The sequence below is a fragment of the Hippocampus guttulatus genome, chromosome 1 (assembly GCF_054856545.1).
Source record: "Hippocampus guttulatus isolate MCC_2025c chromosome 1, RoL_Hgut_1.0, whole genome shotgun sequence".
NCBI classification, from domain to species: domain Eukaryota; kingdom Metazoa; phylum Chordata; class Actinopteri; order Syngnathiformes; family Syngnathidae; genus Hippocampus; species Hippocampus guttulatus.
In genome coordinates this window covers 20,839,094-20,857,278 of record NC_141261.1, presented here as the reverse complement: position 1 = coordinate 20,857,278, position 18,185 = coordinate 20,839,094, and the positions used below count along the sequence as shown (strand labels likewise).

General features: G+C 42.7%; 2 protein-coding genes across 2 annotated transcripts; one reads left to right on the top strand and one right to left on the bottom strand.

The window, feature by feature from the left end:
• Nucleotides 1–1,406: 1,406 nt before the first annotated feature.
• On the bottom strand, nt 1,407–8,762 carry LOC147210909 (inhibin beta B chain). The gene is made up of 2 exons (XM_086118278.1): nt 8,012–8,762; nt 1,407–3,697 (listed from the first exon to the last, which is right to left on the bottom strand). Exons 1-2 carry the CDS (start codon nt 8,415–8,417, stop codon nt 2,922–2,924), a joined length of 1,182 nt encoding a protein of 393 aa, XP_085974404.1. The 5' UTR covers nt 8,418–8,762; the 3' UTR covers nt 1,407–2,921.
• A 1,601-nt stretch (nt 8,763–10,363) lies between these two features.
• Nucleotides 10,364–17,878, top strand: LOC147210908 (ras-related protein O-RAL-like). Its single transcript, XM_086118266.1, has 5 exons — nt 10,364–10,517; nt 14,603–14,734; nt 14,812–15,020; nt 16,843–17,017; nt 17,374–17,878. The coding sequence occupies exons 2-5, from the start codon at nt 14,621–14,623 to the stop codon at nt 17,479–17,481; spliced, it is 606 nt and encodes a 201-aa protein (XP_085974392.1). The 5' UTR covers nt 10,364–10,517; nt 14,603–14,620; the 3' UTR covers nt 17,482–17,878.
• The last annotated feature ends 307 nt before the right edge of the window (nt 17,879–18,185 follow it).

Here is an 18,185-nt window from a genome sequence, read left to right as displayed (position 1 = left end):
GAACAAATTATACACAGATTGCAGAGCCTGCAGAGACCACTTTGGTCTCCACTAAAACGATGGCATTTACCTTTTGAAGGCCCTCTTGTGCACTGTCATACATTCTTCAGGTTATTACAAGAAGTGGTCATAGGCTCCAGCACGCCCCGCGATCCTTGTGAGGATAAGCGGATCAGAAAATGGATGGATGGATGGGTCTCATTGTTGTCAGTGTGTGGCCTTAGCTCGCAGAATGCAGCAATTTATTCACAAACAGGCAGAAAGATGTTTCATGTATTCTGCTCCTGAACTCTCAGAGCTATAACAATTGGGAAGCAAACTTCTACCAAAGGGTTTGTAGAAAGCATTTTCTCACAGATATGTTAAAAAAAAAACGCTTGCTTGGGTTGTCTTTGAGTAAATTAGCAAAACATAATAGTTAGCCTGCTGATAGGTTACGGCCCATTATCCATTGTAGCGTCAAAAGAGCATCTTTGTGTTTTTAATCTGAGCAAAAGAAAGGTCAATTAATTAGCCAGTGCTACTCAATGATCATGTTCGCTAGAATTTCCACCACGTCTATTGTTGAATCACTTCCCATTTGAAATGTAAATTACAGCCAATGTTCACTTCTATGCAACTTTCCTCATGCAACGTCTTCTTGACTGACTTCCCACATTCAAACTACGGTGGTAGAGACGGAGAAAAAAAATCTATATTCAAGCCCTTTCCCCCAGTTTCTCAACGGCTCTGCTCTGCTTTGGTCTAACGACAAGGGTTTGTTTACTACACTGTAAAAAAAAAAAAGTTGAATGAACTCAAAGTTTCAAGTCCACAAACGTCGCTAACATTTTAAATTGGCAATTTAAACTATTTTTCGTGTTGCTAACTTGAAAATTTATTTTCCTGCATTTTCAACAAAGAAGTAAGGGTTTGAAAGAACTAATTGTCCTCCAACGTAAAGCTATAAGTAAAAAAAAAAAAAGATAATTGTTTTGAAGGAAACAGCTTGCCTGCTCTAATTTGCTAATTAACTTTGTTGCCATAAATGTCAATTTCTTTATATTTTAAAGTTGTTCCAATTGAAATTACTGTTTTAGCCCACCAAAAATACAAGTTGTATTTTTTTTTTACAATGTAGTGGTTTAATCTACATTTGGACGTGTGAGATCATCATGGACTGTGATGGTTTTTAACCAGACAAATGTGATTTGGTCATTTACATTTACTGATGTAGCTGGCCAACACAATGTGGGAGTTCCTTATTCCCTGATTGGCTTTTACTCAAACATGATCAATCAGTTCACCTACATTGATGCCTGGGGGTCTTCTGATGGTAGCTGGAAAACCCCAGATCATCCCAACATTCCAGTCAGGCTTTTTGTAAAAACTTGCCAATGTCACATGACCCAAGAAGCTCAAACAACTGTGTAATAAGAAATTTATTTTGCAACAGTCACCATGAAGAAAACATTGAAATGTTACTGTACAGGGACCACATGTGCTTCCTTCTAAATGAATCTATGAAATGAACTGTGCTAGTAAAAAGTGTATTTTAAAAAAAAAAACAAGACATCTTCTAGGCAGGGATGATGATGATGATTCACTTGACAGTGTTTAAGCCTCTCATTACAACACTCAAAAACAGTACCTCTTTGGTTCCTTGAATGCAGTTTTAGAAAAATAACTGTTTTAAAAACTTGACATCCCGTGTTGGCAGCTTCACAGCTCCTCAGTGCAAATGTTCTAATAACAGTGGATGGGGAGGGGCTGCAGGAGGGGCCAGAGAAGCGTAATGAATGCTGTATTAAAGTAAGCCGCTGAACAACATGGGAACATTCTGCAGAGGATGTCAAGCAAACTAGAGAGCCTGTAAGCATTGTAACTACTCACCATGCCTATGTTTCAAGTATTGCCGTTACAGATAGTTTGTCGCTGGCGTTCAACTTGTCTGCTGTGTGCTCAATATGTTGCATAGTTTGTGTGGCACTTATGTCTTTGACTGGTGAGGCGCCACCTAATGCTCACTGAAGGCATTTCAATCTGCAAGTGCTCTTAGCTGTGTGAGTCTTTGATTTGAAAATTGGCTGTGAGGTCACAGAGGTCAACTCCCAGCACACAGCCATGCAAATACAGTGGTACTTTGACTTAGGAAAATCACTTTTTTTTCTTGCATGAAAAAAAAGACGAGGACTGCTTTGCAAAATATTGAAAAACAATCAAAAAGAATCTTAAGAAATAAATTGGTTGTGTGAATCAGGCCAAATGTCTCACACACACACACTGGAGTAGTTCTGTTTGTCTTTCAGGGGCATGGCCTTGTGAGTGACATCACAAGCTCTGTCTCCAGCTCCAGTTGGTTATACAGCCATTTGCGAGGGAGGAAAGCCCATGAATGGCAAAAAAACCCTGTATAATTTGACAGTTATTATAAATACAGAATACAGCGAGAGAAATGTTATATATACAGTATATATATATATATATATATATATATATATATATATACAAATGTATATATTTATATTAAAAATTCTCCATATTCCCATGGATACTGATTTGTAATGTATCACACATGCTGATTTAACATACTCCCACAGCATAGAGTGGCTTTAAATTAACACAATTGATAAATATCATGAATAAATAATAAGAGTGAGGCAATTTAGGCAATAGGTTGTGTTTGGGTGTTTAAAACTGTGCACTTTAGACACCTCCCCCCACTCCCGGCCCCAAAATTGTTCGAAACCTGCCACTGCATGCACATCGTGAGTGTTTTCATTTTGCATTTTTTGGGGTACTTGTAAGTCAAGGTACCACTGTGTATTAACAAACATAAATATATGTACAAGCTTATATGCAAGTGCACGTGAGAGTGTACACTTCTCCACACGGCCCACCTGTGTCTGACTGTGTGAGGATACAGACGCATCGAGAGGAGCTCAAGCGCAGCCGCACTCCTCCACAATCATGTTGGGAACATCTCGTTTCACAATGTTGTACTCGTCATCAAAGTAAAGCATGGACATGGTGCTCAGCCTGGTCGGGATGCAACAGGAGTTCATGGAGCCCGGGCTCATACCCCGCATGCGGTACTGGTTCACCACTGCCGTGTGGAAGGACGACGCCGAGCTGGGTACTCCTGCCATGTAAGCGGGACACTTCCCTTCACAGTAGTTCCCGAAGTAGCCGGACGGCGCGATGATCCAGTCGTTCCAGCCTATTAGTCGGAAGTCGATGTAGAACTGCTGGCGGCAGCACAGACTCGCGCTGCCGTCACATTCCAGTCCTCGTTTCCGGATCCGATGCTTGGCATCCACCTGCCGAGCCTGCACCACCAGAAAAGGCCGGTGCGACTCGTCGTTGCGGTTGAGAAGGATGGGCGCGACACCCACCAACTCGCATCCATCGCAGCGCACGTCCAGGTTCTGCCGCCGGTCGCCCTGCTCAAATACCAAGCGCACGGCATGGGTCAGCGTAAAGGTGTGCCACCCGCTCCGTTTCAGCTCCAAGCACTTCTCTACCAGGTTCCACTTGCTGCTCAGGCCCGGTTCCTGGTAGTATACCTTCACCGTCACTTTCCGCCGAGACCGCATCTCAACAGGTGGAGGCAGTAACTTGAAGTAGAGCCAGAGAGTGGCCTGTGTCACATCCAGGTTCTGGTTACCCTCGCTGGAGATCAGAAAGAACAAACTGGACTTGGAGGTCACCAGGTCATCTGAAAACACCGGCACAACAGAGGAGTGATCAAAGGGGAAGTCACAACAACTCAATGACCTCAGCATCCCGTTTCTTGCAGCTGATTTGGTCTTAGACGGATCCTCGCAGTGGTCAGTTAGAATATGAATAATTTTTTAATCCTGGGTGTAAAATTCCAGGCCCGAGGGCCGGATCCGGGCCACTACGTCATTTTATGTAGCCCACTAAATCAAATTCATGGCATTCTGACAGAAAATCTGTCAAGAAAGTGATTTTAGTTCACGAAAATTAATGAAATAACAAAACTTCATTTAACAAATTTCACTAAACAAGTAAAATAAAAATTGTAATGCTTTAAAAAAAAAACTAATTGAAACTACTTTGTACGTTCTCAAGCAGCAGCCAATTAAAAACAGCCATCAAGTGACGCTGCTCCCAGGAGACGAGTTTGTGTGTGGTTTTGGCTTCCCACCTTTTCTTATTTACCTTGAACTCAGCTTGAAACACAATGCTAGATGAAAAGTGCTCTCTTTTTTTGGGTATTACATGAAAAAAAAATACACAGTATATTAAAAAAATAGTACACCCAGGTTTAAGACTCAATAGGAATTCAAATCACAAATCCACTGGCAAATGAGGCATCATAGCTTAAAAATAATACTTTAAAAATATTTTAAGCCACCCTGAATGCTAATTAACACTAACAAAATTTCAACCCATCCATCCATCTGTCCGTCCATTTTCTAATTGCGTACCCTCACGAGGGTTGCAAGCGTGCTGTAGCCGATCCCAGCTGTCTTCGGGCAGTAGGCGGGGTACACGCTGAATTGCTTGCCAGCCAATCGCAGGGCACACATAGACAACCATCACACTCACACGTAGGGAGAATTTCCAGTGTTCAATCAGCCTACCACGCATGTTTTTGTAATGTGGGAGGAAACCAAAGTACCTGGAGAAAATCCACGCAGGCACGGGGAGAACATGCAAACTCCACACAGGCCCGAGCCGGAATTGAACCCTGCACCTCTGCACTCTGAGGTGGACATGCTAACTCGCAGTTTTAAATTGGTAGAAATTGATATCTGTCAGTACATGGAGAAAACCCATGCAGTTATGTGGAGGACTTGCAAAGTCTACACAGGAAGGCTGGGGGCCTGGGATCGAACCCTGCACAGACGTGCTAACCAGTCGACTATCGTGCCGGTATTACCGGTAATTGGATAATGCAGTAGTGTTATCATTCATTATTTGCTTGCCATGACTTGATTTTAAATTATTTTTTAAAAATATACAAAGTATGATAACAATCTAAAGCCAATTGTGTGTATATGTAATACAGTGTGACCCAAAAAAACGGGCCCCAACTCTAATTAGGCCCCGTTTCTTAGTGTTTTGTCTGAATGAAATGAAACTTTGGCCATAACTAGTTTATTATATTCAAAACATCACATCAAAACACTACGGTCTTTGGCCTTTTTTTTTCTCCGTTCAACAGAATATGTTCTAGATGGCCTCCATATAGCTCCGTGCATTTCTTGAGGCGCAGCACGAAGTTGTCCATGACGTTCTTACAGACTGAATTGGTAATGGCTCTCATCTCCTCCCTGATGGCTTTCTTGAGTTCCGTGATGGTTCTGGGTTTCCCTGTGTAGACTCTGTCCTTAAGATAGCCCCAAAGAAAAAAATCTGGGGGGCTTAGGTCCGGGCTATGGGGTGCCCACTCAAAATCAGTCTTGAGACTGATCACTCAGCCTCCGAAGTTCTCTTTCAGCCAATCTCGGGACAGGTTTGAGGTGTGAGAACTTGCTCCGTCTTGCTGGAACCAGACCTTGCTCATGAGCGACGGGTAGATGGTCTGGAGCTCATTCTTGAAGGTTTTGAGGACCTCCACATACCGCTCCTTGGTGACTGTCACTGCTGCGCCAGATTCTTCGATGAAGATTGGACCAATGATGCCTCTGGCCGAGATTTCTGGTTCCAGTAAGACGGAGCAAGTTCTCACTCCTCAAACCTGTCCCGAGATTGGCTGAAAGAGAACTTCGGAGACCGAGTGATCAGTCTCAAGACTGATTTTGAGTGGGCACCCCATAGCCCGGACCTAAGCCCCCCAGATTTTTTTCTTTCGGGCTATCTTAAGGACAGAGTCTACGCAGGGAAACCCAGAACCATCACGGAACTCAAGAAAGCCATCAGGGAGCCATTACCAATTCAGTCTGTAAGAACGTCATGGACAACTTCGTGCTGCGCCTCAAGAAATGCTCGGAGCTAAATGGAGGCCATCTAGAACATATGCTGTAGAACGGAGAAAAAAAGGCCAAAGACCCTAGTGTTTTGATGTGATGCTTTGAATATAATAAACAAGTTATGGCCAACGTTTCATTTCATTCGGACAAAACACTAAGAAATGGGGCCTAATTCAAGTTGGGGCCCGTTTTTTTTGGGTCACCCTTGTATATGATGACGTCAGTAGACATGGTTTTCAAAAAGGCCCCTGTGGGGCACCACAACTACTATCTGGCCAAAGACCAAAATAAAGGAACAATCTCAACAGCTGTGGACCCAGACCAGAGTGAACACATGTCTGGTACAGGTATAGTATACATGCTGATTGAGAGTTGTCAGTGGAAGAAGATTAGAGCAATTATTCAAGAGTGAACTTTGTGAACTCTAAGTAGAGCCGATTGAGACTGACACTGAGAACCGGAGATAAACGTAAAGCTACACACTTGGATCTACATTTACATGCAAACACACATGCACACAGATGCAAGTGCCTGTTCATGCCCCGTTCATATGATGTGGCGATCAGACGTTTCTCAAGATGCACTGACATACACTGGCCGTGAGTTACAACCTCAGTCAGTTCTGACTCAACTGTTGTAGTCAGCTGGAAGCCACTCAAGGCGTTAATGCAGCCAGTTGCCTGCAACCATTGTTGACAGAAACATCTGAAACTAAAGACTGTCAAAGCTGACATCACGGCTCACGTTTCTGTTTCGGGAATGTGGAGATTTAGGTGGATCCAACTTTTTCTGCAGCACGTGAACACAATACAAGGTGCTGCCCGCAAGGGGCGTGGAAAAAAAATATTCACTTTCAATTTTTTTTTCTGTGAGGGACATGCATACTCAAAAAAAAGGTAGGGTGAACTCAAGCTTTCAAGGCAACAAACTTGGATAACATTTTAAGTTGGGCAATTCAACTAAATATTTCAAGTTTTGTTGTTGTGAAAATTGGCTTCCCCGCATTTCATATGACAGAAATAAGAGTTTACAGAACTGTTGTCCCTTGTATTGTTCCCTCAAATTAAAGATATAAGTAAAAACAACTCAGTAAATTGTTTTGCTAGCTTTGTTGTGCAAACTAACATAGCCATAAATCTCAAGTCATTTATACTTTAAAGTTGTCTCAACTTAAATGACTGTTTTAGCCCCCCAAAAAATACAAAATGCATTTGTTACCGTCCAGAAAATATTTTCCTCATCACTTCATGAGAATGATGAGCCAAATGAAGCTTTTGTTACATCCATCCAATATCTGAACATCTTATCCTTCACGAGGTTGAAGCGAACCTGAGCCTATCCCAGCTGTCTTCGGTCAGTAGGCGGGGTACACCCGCAGCTGGTTGCCAGCCACTTGCAGGGCACACATACACCTACAACAACCATTCACACTCACAATCACACCTAAGGAGAATATACAGGTATTGTGCTCAATGAACCTATCATGCATGTTTTTGGAACGTGGGAGAAACCCCACGCAACCACAGGGAGAACATCAAACTCCACAGAGGACGGCCGGACACCGAATTCGAAACCTAGACCTCTGTACTGTGAGGTGGACGTGGTAACCAGTCAGCCACCGTACTACCTGCTTTTAAAACTGCCATGTTTAAATGCAGAGTAGACAAGCAGAGTCTTAAATTGTGGTCCGCGTTAACACTATAGTGGTGCATGGTCTCTTTTTAGTACATGAAAAATCACTGCCTATGTTCAATTTAGTTGTATTTAACATTCAGTGGAGTTGACATTTTCAACTCAATAACTGTTTGAGTTTGTTGAATTTTATTTTGTGGATGTACATTTTTATGTAAATGTTAACTGCACTATATTTTCATTGAATCATTGAGTTTGTTTTATTTTATTATATCAAAGTGCACTCTTCGTTGTCTAACTGCATACACTGGGGTGGAAAGTGTTTACATGTGGTAAACTAATATAATTGGAAAATGCATGTCAGCTTACCATGTTTGTCTCTTTTTTGATGGGCACTTACCTACTATCTACTGCGTAACTTTATTTTAAGTCATGATGTTCGTACTTGGACAACGCACCTTTTTCCGCAAAGCTTATGATCTCCGAGCTCTCCTCCGGGACGTCATTGTTCATCGGGTGTCCGTCCAAGTTGGGGATCTCCACCCTGCCGTCCTCCCGCAGCTTCCCGGCGTGGAGCTTTCGCAGCGCCGTCACCATGGCGGCCTTAGGCACCGGATGGGTGATGTTGGGCCGCTTCCTCATCTGCAGTCTGCTCAGGATGTGCCTCTTGACCGCCTCCAGCAAGTCCGCGTCCAGCCGGCCAGATTCGGTGGCCTGCTTCGGCTGAGCGACGCCGCAAGACGTACAGCTATCCTGGGACGGAGCGTGCGCCTCCCCCTCGGTAGTGGTACTGGGCGCAGCAGTGCAGAGGATGCAGAGGACGCAAGTCGAGAGCACAACCAATCGGAGCAGCCAACACGTCATTTTCTGTTTGAGAATGAATAGAAGAACTTTGTTCCCGCTTTGGTCACTACTTCAAGTCACCAAGTCCAAAGTGAAGTCCGGGGAACACTTTGTTACATCACGTCAACACTTTGCCACTCTGACGCTCGTACAGCTGCAGAGAAGAGGACGCGTCACGTCTCACCAGTCGGGGAAACCTAACCCGAACCCTTCAACGTATTCCACAAAATGTGAATCCATTTGAAAAGTTGCGCCATTTCTTCATAAGTTCCCAAACACGGCTGCTGCACTGAGACCGAGGTAGAGGAGGATGAGGAGGAAAAGGAGGAGAAGTTAGAGGAGGTGGTGTGCCAGCGAATGAGTCCATTCTGGCATCTGGGACCCACGGGCACCACACCAGCAAGTCCTTTTCGATGCGGGTGGGAGTGGCCAGTGATGGGGTGGGTGGAGTCAAGGAGAAATTCTCGATGACTCCTCACGTTTCACTTGAACTTGTTTTATTTTTTGTTTGTTTGTTTGTTACATTTAGTTTGAATCAAAACCCAGTGCAGAAGTTCCCCTCAATTCTGTTTTTACTGCTTGTCAGAGGTGTAACAAGTTTACGAGCAAAAGTCATCCAACATGTAATTGTGACGTGCAACTTGAATTTACTTCTTTTGCACAACCACATTTGTAGTATCTATCGACAATAAAATGTAAAACACTAAGCTACTTTGCTCAAATCAAATCAAAATCAGGTGCCTCCAGTTTTAGGCCGCATAAGATTTGTTAGTTAAAACTCAAAGTAGCTCAGCTGCTCGCACAACACAAGTGCAATACCGGTATTATAGTTGACACTTTTTTACGTGATTTGACTATGGTGGGTTTGGAGGATAAGAGTTATCCTTCCGAAAATTTCATATTATATAATGTTTCAAACGAAAGTTGAGAAAGTGAAAGTGGAGAAGCGAAATTAAATCAAATGGTGTCTGATTGATCTATCCGAAGTCAACAAAAATGTGTTGAAACAGTGCCTTCCTACTTTGACCCACTAAAACTACAGCGAGAGGAATTAAAGTGGTGCAACAGTGCCATCTTTCTTTGAATTAGTGAAATTGCAGCGAAAGGAACTAGCGCCTCATATTAGTTCCTGATTTAGTAAGAATGTATTTCAACCTCATCACCCAACCATTAAACTCTTGGTAGTCCGATCATAATTGTGTCAGGGTGTGGAAGTATATAATCCCGATACAAACCAAAAGTTGTAAAAATATCACGGTTAAGGGTAAAGTATGAGCCTTAATGGAGACTTCTTTCTTCTTACTTTTTTCTTTTCTGATTGATATAAAAATGATTTATTAGATACAATCACATAACGGGGTAGGACTAGATAAGTTTTTTACTTCTTCCTACTCCCTTGAACATAATAACTGTGTTGTATGAAGATTGATTTCTTTCTTTTTTTATCTACCTTATTTTCTGTCAAATTATTACTGTATATATGTTTTATGTTCAATAAACAAACAAACAAACAAATAATTTCTCATTAAACACAGCATGCAAATCATCGAGTGTCTAGTGCCTTTAAACCAATAAAAGACCAATGTTGATTAATGTTATTTAACTTCTACGTCTATGTGGATTTCTATGCTAGAGTGCGAAAAGAGAATTGCCTAAACAGGAAAAGGTGAAGAGAATATTAATTTTAACAAAATACATTTACGGATATATTGTGGCGTCATATCCTGTGAAAGTTTCTGCCGTTTTTCCAAAGACGGAGATAAGGAGATGTATCACTCTGCGCCCCATCCCAAATTTGCAAACTCTAGGAAGTGACATACGTGGAAACCCACATTTGTGTTAAACGTTTGTGCTTCGTCTGTAAAAACCCTCGCAATAAAGTTTGAGGGCGTGAAATTTGCGGCATGTTTATCCATTAAGAGTCAACAGTCTCCGCCCTTGTGGGGACATTTTGAGCTGTCACGAGTTAGTCCTCTCATCCGTCTTCCTTGTTTAGCTGCTTCGGCCACAACACAAGGTGGGGCGCAAAACAGTCTGCTGCTAGTCTAATTTATATCTAACTTTCTATCGCAACGCTGTATGGCGGGTGACTTTGCAAACAAGTGAAACAAGTACTAGGAGGTGAGTTCGCTGACGTTTTCTTGACAATTTCAGTTCGCTGAATATTTCCTAGTTTTGTGGACCAGCCGTAACGTCGTTTAAACTTAAGTTCCCCCTCAGGGAGAGAAAGCGCGATCAGCACCAGCGTTTTACGTGAGCGTCACTGGATTAAGCCAATCGTGTGTCTCAGGGACGTGACCAGAACGTCTGAAATGCAGTCAAACTCTGAAATTGGTGAGAGGGTGGGAACCTGGAAGAACTATTTGGAAGCTTGTCGAAACTCGTTGATTGGCTGTCACTTTACTCACAAATTCGTAATTATAGTACTGTACCTGTTTGAGTAAACCCAGCGTTACACTCGTTACACTCTCCCCCGCCCCCTCACTCAAACTGGCTGCTGTAACCACCATCATTAAAAAAATAATAATAATAAAAACGGACTCCATCCTGACATTATGAGTAACTTCAGACCAATCTCCAACCGCCCCTTTCTGTCCAAAATCATATAACCTGTCGTCTCATCCCAAATCAAAGACCACCTTGACAATAACAAAAGACCACCTCGACAATAACCAACTCTTCGAACAATTTCAATCTGGATTCCGCACACAACTCAGAACCAAAACCGGCCTCATTAAAATCTCCAATGTCCTGCGACTCCGGCCTACTCTCCACCCTCATCCTCCTTGACCTTACCGCCGCCTTCGACATCATCAACCACTCCGTCCTCCTCTCTTGCCTGCAATCCTTCAACGTCACAGACAATGTCCTTACCTGGCTTCACTCATATCTTACAGCCAGGAAACAATTCATCCACATCAACAACTGCTCCTCCTCCAGTGCCCCTCTATCCCAAGGTGTCCCCCAGGGCCCTGTGCCTGGCCCACTTCACTTCATCCTCTACTTTCACCCCCTCAGCTAAATCATTCGTCATCACAGTCTCCGCTTCCACTTCTGCTGATGACGTCAAAATGTACATCTCCGCTAAATCCATCAACCCACTCCCCCCTCTCTAACTGTCTTTCTGATATTAAATCCTAGATGCAAACAAATGTTCTTATTCTCAACTGCACTAAATCTCTCCCGTCAATCATTGGTCCAAACTCCCTCACCCAAACAGCCTCTAACTTTAACCTCACTATTGACAACTCCATCCTGTCCCCCTCCTCTCACTGTCGTAACTTTGGTGTCCTTTTTGATAATAATATCTCTTTCGGCCAACATATCGCTAAAATCACCAAAACTACTTTATTTCACCTCAAAGAACATCTCTCACCTCTGCTCAATTCTTTCACTGTCGCCCAAACCCTCATCCACGCCTTCACTACCTCCCGCCTCGACGACTGCAATGCCATCCTGTACGGCACATCCTCCAAACACCTCAATACATCCAGAACGCCGCCGCCCACCTTCTCACACACCCGCTCCCGTGATCACATCACCCCCGTCCTGAAAAATCTCCACTGGCTCCCCGCTCCCCAGCGCATTCAATTTAAACTTCTCCTACTCACCTTCACAAGGGCATCCTGGATTTTAAGCCCTTCACAATCAGGCCCCCTTCTGCCCTTCCGACCTTCTCCACCATACAGTCCTTTTCACACAAACCGCTCCTCAAATGCAAACCTCCTCGCCATTCCTATGACCACGCACAAAACCTGGGGGCGGGGGGGGGCGAGCCTTCTCTGTCTCTGCCACCACCCTCTGGAACCCTCTACCTCAGGGGTGTCAAAGTCAAATGGACGGAGGGCCAGATAGAAAAAAATTGCTGCAAGCCGAGGGCCGGACTGATCGAATGTTCATTGAAAATTTGAAAAATGACCACATATAGTTTATTGAACCAAAGTTAATTGGCTGAAAACTTAACAAATACATTCCAATATGATCAGGTAAATAAAGCAACATTTTCTTATGGCTCTGTCAGTAAACTTAAATTTTCAACAGGCACAAAAAACAAATTTCCTTTGTATAAAAATACCCATAAAATGAATGAAAGAAGCCGGTATTATTCAAGGCACCATCAATAACCCATATTTTCTCTTTTAGCAAAAGTAGGCTAAATTTACGTACAAGAAAAACAAATAGTAGCAATTTTCGATCATTTACTCGAATAAAATATTTTTGAAACATAATTGGATTTAAATACAATAAAATAAAGTGCAAAAATGTATTAACCAAAAACAACACTTCAAGGAGAAGTAACATACAGTGAAAGCCAATATTATACTTTAATTTTAAAACTTGAAGTGAGTAAAAACTCTTAATATGTGATTGCACAGTAATATTCACTTCTTTGAGGCTGAGGCTGATACTCGGTGGTGTCTTATAGTTTCTACAAGTTCATCAATATTTGAGGTCAGGCTCTGAGCTCAAATCCTCAAAATTGAGTGAAGGTGTTCAGCAGTAAGTCGACTTCTGTGTGATGTTTTGTTCAGCTTCATCAAAGAAAGTAGTTGTTCAACCAGGTACAGTATGTGCTGCCAAACTTTCGACAACGTTTGATCAGCCTGGATGCGCAGCTGGGCCACTGTGTCAGGGAGGAAACGGGCAAACTGCGCAGCACCCACTGCCGTATCTTTTTCATGCATAGGATGTAAAGCCAAAAATTCCTGTCACGCTTAGGCTGGAGTCCACTCCGCGGACGAAAATTGACAACTGGGCAACGTCAGAAACTTCAGCGTTCTCATCCACAGCCAAGGAATATGCGATGACATCTTTTACGTTTTTCACTAGCTGCTCTTTTAGATAAATGGACAACTGCTCTACTCGCTCAGCAATTGTGTTTCTGCTCATGCTCACGTTTAAAAAGAGTTGCTTTTTTTTCGGGGCAAACTTCGTCACAAACTTTAAGTATACCGTTTCTAATGAAATCCCCCTCCCCCCTCCATGTCCATATTCTTGTTTTTGTTCGCGTGTTTCGTTTCATGATGTCGTCTCAGATTACACTCTTTCAATACCGCCACACTTTCTCCGCAGAGAAGACACACAGGTTTTCCAGCTACGTCCATGAACATGTACTCCGACTCCCACCTTGTTTGAAACCCCCGGTTCTCAGTGTCCACCTTCCGTTTTGCCATTTTTGGTGGGCGTATGCAAGCTAACGTCACTGCTATGCGAACGACTGCCGCACTAATAGATATTGAAATAAAGCAGCCGATTGCTTGCCGCGTCACTGTTGCATTGTGGGAAATGTAGTATTGGTGCGTGGAAAAGATCTGCGGGCTCCCGGCTTGCTGCGGTCCGCGGGCCGGTTCTTATAATAAATGAATATCATCCCAGGGGCCACTGAAAACATTCTCGCGGGCCGGCACTTTGACATAGGTGCTCTACTTCAACACATCCGGAACTGTGCTGACCTCCCATCCTTCAAATAATTTCTCAAAACTCGCCTGTTCCGCAATGTTTTTAACATCTTCTAATTTTTGTTACTTACTTATTGCTTTGCTTTTCTTTTCTTGACATTTGTGTGTTTTGAAACTTTTGTAGATTCTGTTTTAACCTATATGTTTTTAGCTCGCATTTCTTAATTCTAAAAAAGTGTCTTTGAGTACTGTGAAAAGCGTTTTCAAATTAAATGTATTATTATTATTATTTTCCAATACATTTATTTTGACCCACCTCCCACCCCCCACATTATCCACTGTGACTTCAATGTGACGGCTGACACTTGATCACTGCTTTAGTCTCGCTTCATAAACTGTAGATTGGTTGTATTATGTTTCATCATTTTATCATCATAAGTCACAAACTCCGTACAGGAAGGCCCAAGCGGGAATTAAACCCTGCATCTCTGCACTGTGAAGCTGATGTGCTAACCAGTCGTCCACTGTGCTGCCTACAAGACACAGTGTTATGCAAAACATTTTTTTGGTCTTACAGCTTAGGGTTATGCTAAAATAAAGGCAATAAACCATTAATTCCGTGCCAAATGTATTGAAACATTCAACAATTGGACATTGCATTGAAAAGTGAAGAGTTGGTCAAATTAGGTTTACCTGTAAAGGTTGTAGTGCATTGTAGTTTCATTGTAAAATTTAACCTTGACTCAAAAAAATGTGTCTCAGGAGTTCTCTGTACTGGTCTGTGATGGTTTGTATTGATCTGTACAGGTGTCACTGTGAGGCGTCATGGCCTCGAGTAAAAACAAGAACCAGACGTCTCTGGCGCTCCACAAGGTGATCATGGTGGGCAGCGGTGGCGTTGGAAAATCCGCCCTCACGCTGCAGTTTATGTACGACGAGGTGAGATCACACCACTCCCATTTCCCAGTAGCTTCTCTTGCATTTGCCCTCTCTCTCCATGGTTTCTGCGCTTGTAGTTTGTGGAAGATTATGAGCCCACCAAGGCCGACAGCTACAGGAAGAAGGTGGTCCTAGACGGGGAGGACGTACAGATCGACATTCTGGACACAGCGGGGCAGGAGGACTATGCCGCAATCAGAGACAACTACTTCCGCAGTGGGGAGGGCTTCCTGCTCGTCTTTTCCATCACAGAATACGAGTCCTTTGTGGCCACAACAGAGTTAAGGTGTGATCACCTTTTTCAGCCAAGTACAAAAACTTTAATTCGCACAACAAAAGATTGACTCAGATGTTTGATTTGACACTTGATGGATTTGTTCCTTTTTCAAGTGTTTCAGCACACATTAGCAGTAATAGGACGTAACCGAATGCAAATACTTTTTCCGAAACTTTAGTACAGGGGTCAACCAACCGCCGGTCCGCGGACTGATACCGGTCCGCAGGGCATCTGGTACCGGGCCGCACAGAAAGAACTTGCCTTAATTCCTTTTTATTTATTTCGGAATACAAAAGATGTTTTATTTTGAAAAATTACCCGATTCTCCGTTACATCCGTCTCTGTCACACTTGACACGCGTGAAACCACACTTCTGCGTCATGTGACCGATTACGCAAAAAAAAAAAAAAAAGACTTTAAAAAATTAGTAAAAAAAACTGCTGCAGAACGCAAATGACGGCGGCCTTAAAAGGACGTTCGAGACAACTGGATTAAAGTTATGGCTGAATATTCTGAGATCGCCACAATAGCACTGTTGCTATTTCCGACATCCTACCTGTGTGAGGCGGGGGTTTTCTGCAGCAACGGCGACTAAAACAAAATTACGAAGTAGACTGGACATAAACCACACACTTGAGGTGTCATTGTCTCCTATTACCCCGAGATGGGACCGTCTGGTTGCAGAAAGTCAAGCTCGGGGCTGTGGTGAGTCGTCATTTTCATGCACTTTAAATTTGCATTGTATCATATTTTGAATGCATTAAACATTACCATTGCGATCAGAGTGTTGCGGCCAGATTATACGCTCCTTGTGTTTATTGTTATTATATTACGAAAACACCACAGTTTTCATGCAGCTCATAGCATATTATTTTGTTGTATTATTTCCGCCACACCTTAAATGCCGGTCCCTGAAAATATTGTCTGACATAAACCGGTCCGTGGGGCAAAAAAGGTTGGGGACCCCTGCTTTAGTAGATTTATCAGGTATCAGCGTTCTTGACTATACTTATATACTTTCCTGGCAACTTTTTACTTTTACTCCCTACATTCAAAAACAAATATAGTCGTACTTAACATACTTTTTACTCCTTCCTGTTTCAAAATAGTCTCATTATATTTTTTCAACCTCCTTAGATGATGACTGACCCACGGTTGTGATCATGAAAAAAAATAAATAAATAACAGGGACAGCAGCCAAATGGAGACAGATTTAGAAAAGCAAGATATTCCCCATCCATGGCCTTATTTAAGAGATTTGTTTAATGTTGTTGGCTTCAAAATTGAGTGGTGGCAAATGCATTGTGTCGAGTGTCAGCCCAACAACCACCAGTTTTTGGTATATAAAAGAAATCTTATTAATCTGATTAATCTGAAAACCACACAATTAATGGAACAGAATAATTGCCTAAATCAGGTGCGTACGAGCAATCAGTTGCCAAAACCTGGACTTCATTTTTCAGAAAAACAGAAAAAAATTGAACAAAAAGTCCAATTGCCTCAATTCAAGGTTTGCAGATTACGATGATTTGGATGCCTGAGAATCAAGACCGACTTTTAGCAACCACATTGTTTTGTGTGTGTGTGTGTGTGTATACCCTACTTATACCCTACTATTAGTATTGAGGTAAGATGTACATTTTTAACTTACTATTCGCTAATTTAGCTTTGTTTTTTTTATATTTAGTTTTGTACTTCAGTCTGTACTCTGGTACATGCGTAGAATCAGTAGTTCTACTTTCCCAAGGTGTGTGTTTTTATACTTGCAAAGAGTGTAAGCTCATTGTTAGTTTGAGCACAAACAAGCATGTTGAATGGCTGGTTTCCATAGGGAGCAGATTTTGCGTGTGAAGGAAGAGGACACCATTCCCATGCTGCTGGTGGGGAATAAGTCAGACCTGGAGGACCGGCGAAAGGTTCATGTTGAGGAGGTGGTGGAAAAAGTCAACGAGTGGCGTGTTCAGTATGTGGAGACCTCAGCCAAGACGAGAGCCAATGTGGATAAGGTACGCACATAGCACACTGTATTCTGCAGCTGCAGATAATTAATTGTGAAGACAATTTTTGACTTGACATCCCCTTTAAGGTGTTAAAACACACTTTTGAAATAATACAAAAACATTGAAACACAAAATATTTTTATAGGGAGCAAGAGCAATGAAAAAGACCACACCCTATCCCCCCCCCCCCCCCCCCCCAGAAACTGCTTCATTGAATGCGCACGTAATCTTGAGCGATGTCGCCATGAATTGAGATTTATATGAGATGATTAACTAAGAGATGAGCCCCTACAACTTCTGTGGCCCCACTTACCTGGCACACATGTTGAACATGCTGTCTGATCATTCTGGGTTTCTTTCAGGTGTTCTTCGACCTAATGCGTGAGGTGCGCATGAGGAAAATGGCTGAGGGCATGGACAAAAATGGGCCAAGCAGAAAGAAGAAGAAAAAACGCTGCTACATTCTTTAGCACCCTAAAGAACATGCTGAGAACACAAATGCTGCAGACGGCCGACAATCACCTAGCCGATTCTTCTTAATCCGGACCACCACTTCAGCCTGAAATCATGTCACAAGAAGTAGCTGGAGTGGCCTATTATTCATCAGAACCCAGCTCACGCTTGTGGTTCTCGGAAACAGTCCCAAGCATCAACTTACCTGCGTGCGGACCTTCGCTTGCTTCTGTTTTCTTCACCGATTCACGTCACGCTTTTTGATTCTGAACAAATTTTACATTCTCCCCACGCTTCAGCATGTACCTTCTAAATGTCAAAAAGGTCACATCTGGCTCAACCTGTGTATTCACTACAGACATAACATGGCAAAAACATGAATTGATAATAAAAGGATCTCACTTGTGTTTTGTATTTTGGAACCACTGCAATGTCTTCATTCAGCCGCGATGCATTATTTTTTCCACTAGATACTGTTATAAATCTCACCTGAATCGGAGAAACGTTAAGTGCAAATATGGTACGCACGTATCTGTCGATACGTCTCGACTCATTTTCACCCTTTCTGGTTTGTCTTCTAAAAAATGAATGGTAGTAGTCCCCAACACAGCAAAAGTGACTTTTGGTTTGAAGTAGCTCATCTGCAAGGACTTGGGCTTTGGAACCAAAGGGTTAGGATTCAAATCCCTCGGTGAACAAAAAATAAAATGGTAACCAGGTG